Raw genomic sequence first — 6,728 nt, forward strand, 5'->3', positions numbered from 1 at the left:
AGAGGAAGCGAAGAGGAAAGGATGGGGTGGGTGGGGGCGCGCGCGGCACGCTGTTCCGGGACGCGAGCTGCGGAGTCGGCACCCACGGACCGCCGCGATGAAGTGATTTGCTGTCTCGCAGAGTATTGCCACACAGACTCGTTCACTTCATTAGTTCACATTGTGTGTTATTTTAGAAATCACGGTTCTGTAACACGGAGGGGTGGGGCTGGAGAACTGTCCCTGTTCTGTGGGCCTCCTGCACGACAGTCTCAAATCCTAGGGGAAGTTGAGGGGCGGGAGGAAGTGGTGAATAAGAAATTGAATGACTACCTAGTTCAGGGCTAACTGGTGTTTTTATTATTATCATTATTATTATTATGAAAATGTATTTTTAGGGAAACTATAGATGGACAGCACTCAGGAAGCTGAGGCAGGAGGATCGCTGCGGTTCAAGGCAAGCTTAAACTGCATTGCGAGACCCTGTCTTAAAAAAAAAAAGAAGAGGGCCGGGGATTTAGCTCAGTGGTGCTGCCCGCTGCTTTGCAAGTACAAGGTCCCGAGTACATCCCTGGTACCAAAAAAAAAGGAAAAAAAAAAAAAAAAAAAAGAATAATAGATGGGATTTTGTAATACTTTTTAAACGTATAAGTTAGACCGAATGAACTTTATTAGACAATAAAGATCAATGATTTGTGCGATTTTTTAAAAAACTTGTAATGATGTCCTATTTTTTTTTTTTAGGTTTCCTGGCAACTGTCATCCTAAATCTTGTATGAGGATTGATTATAACCAGAAACCATGACTGCTGCTGAGAATGTGTGCTATACGTTAATTAATGTGCCAATGGATTCAGAACCACCGTCTGAAATTAGCTTAAAAAATGACTTAGGTAAAGATTCTTAAATTTTTTAAATTAAACTGAAAAGTAAAAACAAAGATTGTACACAGTGGGGTACTGGGTGATATTTTGATGCATGTATACACATTGTATGTTTAAATCAGTTTAACATATATGTTTCCTTATTCATTATTTCATTATGGTGAAAATATCCCAAATCTTTCTATCTAGCTTTTTTAAATACTCAGTACATGATTGTTATCTATACTCTGCTGTTCAGTAGCACACCAGGCCTTCTTACAACTAACTGTAACTTAGTACCCAGTAATTAGTCTTTCCCCTCCCTCTCTCACCCAGAAGCTCCTCAGCCTCTGGTAACTATTCTGCTCTCAATTTTTATGATGATCTAAGTAAACTTTGGTAGTATTTGAGAATAATACAAAAAAAAAAAAAAAAGAAAATTTTATCATTTATGTTTCATGGTCCTTGATAATTAGTAGCTCAGTGGCACTGTGCTTGCCTTGCAAGCCCAAAGTCTTGAGTTCGATCCCTGGTACCAGAAACAACAACAACAACAACTAAGAAATGTGTAATTTTTGTCTTAATTTTTTTAATGTCTTCAATAGATATAGGTTTCCAATATTGTTTTATGGAAATAGAATAACATCTCAGTATCTTCATTCCTTTGTTTACTTCATTTCTTATACTTGATGTATAAAACCCAAAAAACTTTGTTCCTTGTGTTCCTACCCCAGTAAACCCTGGAACCAACATGTATTTTCCCTAAAGGTTTAAGTTTTTCATTTGGAAAGCATGTTTTGCAAATAAGAAAAGTACTCTATTTCTTAATTGTAAAAGTGCTCTGTCACCTTTAAAAGTGTATACCAAAATGTCTCCATGCTTTTCTAGCACTTGGGAGACTGAGGCAGGCGGATCACAAGATTGAGTCCTGCCTGGGCAATTAGTGAGACTGTGTCATACACACACAGAGAAAAAGCTAGTGAATATAGCTCAGTGGTAGAGCACCCCTGGGTTTGATCCCCAGTGTCACACACACACTGTGTGAGTGATTCAAGAAAAATGTTAAGTGCTACATTTTCCAAAGTACTAATTCTTATTTAGTTGAGCTACAAAAAATAAATTGATAAAATACTGTTTTAAACAGAGTAAAATAAAGATTTTGCTTCAAATATTGAATATATCATTTTTTTCCTGGTACCTAGATTTGAGCTCAGGACCTTTTGCTTGCAAGGCAGGTGTGGTGCCACTGAGCTAAATCCCTGGCCCTTGGAATGTATCTTTTTAGAAAGTAGTTTGCAGTTTAAAAGAGACTTAATATTTCACTTGTTTATTCCCACTCCTAGTAATAATAGAATACCTCCCAATCTTACATTACTTAATATTAGAAATCTTTTGAGGTCTATTTTTATTTTTTTATTTACCTGTTTTTGTGCTGTGGGGTATCAAACCCAGAGCCTCTCAAATGCCTAAAGCAAGTATCATATCACTGAACTACACCCCCAGCCTTAAGAGGTCTATTTTTTAGATAGAAAAATAAACCCTCTTTCTTTTACAACATTTAACTGATAGTATTCAATACAAAAGCTACATATTTCTCTTTTTTGCATACCATTTAAGATCGTTGAATGAGCTGGGTACAGGCCTGTAATCTCAGCACCCTGGGAGGCAGAAGCGGAAGGATCAAAAGTGTGAGCCCAGCCTGGGTAATTTAGCAACTTCGCTAGACCCTGTCTCAAAATAAAAAATAAAGAAGGATTGGAGATGTAGCTCTTTGCAAAGGCCTTGGTTTCAATTCACAGTACTGCCAAAAAAAAAAAGTTGGATGGGACACCACTTAGTAAATACACATCCATTACTATTTTTTTCCTATAATTTAAAGTGCTTAAGACTATAGGTGGGAAGGTAAAGTACACAGCCTGTCCTAATTGGAGTAGTAGTAGTCTTAGTTGTAAGTACCTGCCTTACTCTCCTTTAACAATAAATAAGTAGTCTCCAATTTTGTATGTATTTTAAGAAAAGTTGAGATTAAAAGTTTAGGACTGGTTTCCAATTTTGAGTAACAACTTTTTTTTATTTTGTTAAATATTGTGTGTTTTTTTTTCTGGTACTGGGGATCGAACTCAGGTCCTTCTATTTGTGAGGCAAGCAGCAGCACCACTGAACTAAATCCCCAGCCCTTGTTTTGTTTTTGTACTGGGAATTGAACTCAGAGCCTCGCACTTGCCAGGCAGACTCTGTGCTGCTGAGCTACATTCCCAGCCTATATATTATATTCTTACCTATTTCTCTTTACCTTCGGTCACTGGATCTGGACTCTGTTGGCTGTATGTTCCCTAGAGTAGGAAGTACTCAGTGTATCTTGGTATGTTGAATTGATACTTGAAATTTTCCTTAATTTTGATAGTGTTCATAAAGAGAAAAAAAGATTATAAATGTGAGGCTTTCTTTTCTTTTTTTTAATACCAGGGATCGAACTCAGGACCTTGCACTTGCAAGGCAGGCGGCAGAACCACTGAGCTAAATTGCTGGCCTGCATACATCCTTTCTTCACCTAAGTTTGAACCGTTGGAATAAATTGCAGTTGGGGTGGGGTGCTTAAAATAAAACTACACTACATTTTTTACAAGTTTGCTATTAAACATACTTTGAAAAAATTTTAAACTATTGTCACAAGTGTTACAATTTTAAACTATTGTTAACAACTGTTGTTACAAGTTCTAGCCTCCTAAACTTTTAAGAATTTATTATTTTGTGAAAAATATTTAAAAACTGAAGTAAAAAGCCATCAAGATTACAGTGATGCAGTTTTATGGTTTTAGACTTTGTGCCTTTTATATTATCAAACAGTTGGGAAAAAAATTTTAAAAATCAGAAAAGGAACTTTGGGACAAAGAGAAGAAAAACCTGTGTAGGCTCTAGGGCTGGAGATTTAATTTAGCTCAGTGGTTCTGGCGCCTGCCTTGCAAGCACAAGGACCAGAGTTCTATCCCTGGTACCAAAAAAGAAAAAACCTGTGTAGGCTTAGACTACAACTTTAGCCATTAAGAACTTTGCAATAGTCCGAATACCGAGGATGTTCTCTATTCTGCAGCATGTAAAGATATTAACCTGATGATAATAAGTAGGTTTTGGAGACTAGAAAAGATTTAAAGAACTTTTGATTTACCTAGAACAGTTTTCTGAAGCTTAAGTCTTTCCTATAACCCTTACCAAGTGATCAAGTATAGCATGTTCTGGGCTGGGGATTTAGTTCAGTGGTTCCGCTGCCTGCCTCAAGCACAAGGTCCTGAGTTTGATCCCCAGTACCCCCCCCCCAAAAAATAGTGTATTTCTTTAGCAACAGAAATTCTTATACTTAAGTCATTTAGGTCTAATTGTTAGAAAATTATTTCTTATAGGCCCAAATGTGCTTCCTGATAACTTCTCAGTATTCAGTTCTAATTTTCCGCATGATAGCTCTAAGGTGTTTGGTTTTGTCTTGTTTTTGTGGTACTGGAGATTGAACCCAGAGCCTTCACACTGAGCTAGATCCCTAGCCCTTTTTATTTTTTGAGACAAAGTCTTGCTTGCTAAGAAGGACAGGCTAGGCTCAGACTTGTGATCCTCTTACCTCATCCTTCGTGAGTGCTGGGATTATAGGTGTGCACCTCCATGCCTACCTAGCTCTTGGATTATAGGAGTCTTGTTACCTGTCCCTCTTTGTCTACTCTTTTCACAGGTAATTATTTTTTAGTCTAAACACTCATGGTAGTAGTGCGCTTATCTCATATTTCTGCCTTTGAATTTTGAATCTAAAAGATTTTTAGTACTATAAATTTTTCAGTATGCAATGATAATAATGTGAAATTATTGTTTTACATTAAGTCCTTTATGTGGCATTCCTTTGGGCTTTTAATTTGCATTTTGTTTTAAATATGTTATCCTTTAAACAATGGCGAAAAATACAGAAACTTTTAATTTTTTCCAGTTTTCCAGGTACTATCTTTAGAGTCTAAAACTGTATAGGTTGCCAGGTGTCAATACACACCTGTAATCCCAGCACTTGGGAGGTTGAGGCAGGAGGATTGCCTCAAGTTCACAGCCAACCTGCACTACAAAGTGAGACCTTATCTGAAAAAAATAAAATGAAACAAAATTGTTTAGCCTACAAAAATACAAGGTTTTTGAATTATTCATTTCTTTAACCTTTTCTGAGTATGAGGACCTTCCTATAAAAAGATTACCATATTCGTCCTAACCCCCCCCATAATAAGTGGTTACAGCTTTGAGAAAATGCACATAAAATAAATTACTGAATTCGAAAGTACTTATCTTAATAGTATCTGTTTTTAAAAATAGCTACATATGTGTTTGAAACATAGTTACTTGATACAGATTCATGAACTCTACATTAACTCGGTTAAAAGTACAAATTTAAGCCAGTGCCTTCATATTCTGTCTAAAAAAAATGAGGTTCAGAGATTAAATGATTTAAAAGATGCTGTTTTTTGTGTTAGAAGGAAGAAATCTTGTCACTGGGATCTGAGCCTTTATTTCCATTGCCAATAACAAAGTATGTCTTATTGATTGCTTTTAAAATTACCTGAGGGATTGTCTTTTTTTTAATTGGATCAGAAAAAGGTGATGTGAAATCAAAGACTGAAGCTTTGAAGAAAGTAATCATTATGATCCTGAATGGTGAAAAGCTTCCTGGACTTCTGATGACCATCATTCGTTTTGTGCTACCTCTTCAAGATCACACTATCAAAAAATTGCTTCTGGTATTTTGGGAAATTGTTCCTAAAACAACTCCAGATGGGAGACTTTTACATGAAATGATTCTTGTGTGTGATGCATACAGAAAGGTAAGCCAGACCATTATTTCTGAATATTGCTTTAAATAGTTGTAAAATTGGTGAAAGGGCTCTGTTTTAATTTTTAAAATTAAATCTTTTTTAAAATGTAAGTTGGAGATACCATATTGGGAATTAAAGTTGTAAAGAGTTATTGTAAAAAGTGCTAATACTTTTTCAGACATTTTCTATGTATTTTGTTTTTTGTTTGTTTGTTTGTTTTTTGGTACCAGGGATTGAACTCGGGTCTTTGTGCTTGCAAGGCAGGAGGCCGAACCACTGAGCTAAATCCCCGGCCCCTGTATTTTGTATATGTGTGTTATAAATTAAGTATAACAATGCAGATAGTATATAAGACAATGAGACAGGTAAAAACTACTTTATAATAAACAGAAATCTGATGAAAATTGTCTAATAGTCTAAGTTTCCTGAAACTTACTTCTTTCCATTGTAAAGTTTGCATTTAAAAATTGACTTTTATAAGCTGAAACTCAGCATTTCGTATTTAATTTTTATATCAGGATCTTCAGCATCCTAATGAATTTATTCGAGGATCTACTCTTCGTTTTCTTTGCAAATTGAAAGAAGCAGAATTGCTAGAACCTTTAATGCCAGCTATCCGTGCTTGCTTGGAACATCGACACAGCTACGTTAGAAGAAATGCTGTTTTAGCCATCTATACTATCTATAGGTAAATAAATATATTCTTTTGGTCTTTTAGATTTGAGTTTCCAAAGTGATTGCTTGCAGACTATATGTAGTTTGTGGATATATTTGTTCACCATCACAGTATTTTTCCCTTAATATCACTGTCAACATTGAAAAGTCATCTTTTCAAAAGCTGACTATGAGGAGGGAGCTTTCTTAATGAAAAGAGTTGTAATTCTTAATTGATTCTTGTTCTTAGAAGAGTGGAGATTTTGGACTTTAAAAATAGTTGAAGGACTAGTTAGCTAAGTTAGAATGCTTGGCTTTTACAATTGCTGCCTACCTGTCTTCCCGCCCTCCCTCTCTCCCCCTTCCCTCCTTCCCTCCTTCCCTCCTTCCCTCCCCCT

General features: G+C 36.0%; 1 protein-coding gene across 1 annotated transcript in view; it reads left to right on the forward strand.

The window, feature by feature from the left end:
- Nucleotides 1-6,728, forward strand: part of Copb1 (COPI coat complex subunit beta 1) — a 40,520-nt gene that overhangs the window by 320 nt on the left and 33,472 nt on the right. The window contains exons 2-4 of the mRNA XM_010615220.3: nt 724-871; nt 5,456-5,685; nt 6,195-6,364. Coding sequence (XP_010613522.1) covers nt 781-871; nt 5,456-5,685; nt 6,195-6,364 — 491 coding nt within the window. The 5' untranslated portion in view covers nt 724-780. The remainder of the gene's footprint in view (nt 1-723; nt 872-5,455; nt 5,686-6,194; nt 6,365-6,728) is intronic.

This window comes from Fukomys damarensis, unplaced genomic scaffold, assembly GCF_012274545.1.
Source record: "Fukomys damarensis isolate Sample0158 unplaced genomic scaffold, DMR_v1.0_HiC HiC_scaffold_16, whole genome shotgun sequence".
In the NCBI taxonomy this organism is placed as follows: domain Eukaryota; kingdom Metazoa; phylum Chordata; class Mammalia; order Rodentia; family Bathyergidae; genus Fukomys; species Fukomys damarensis.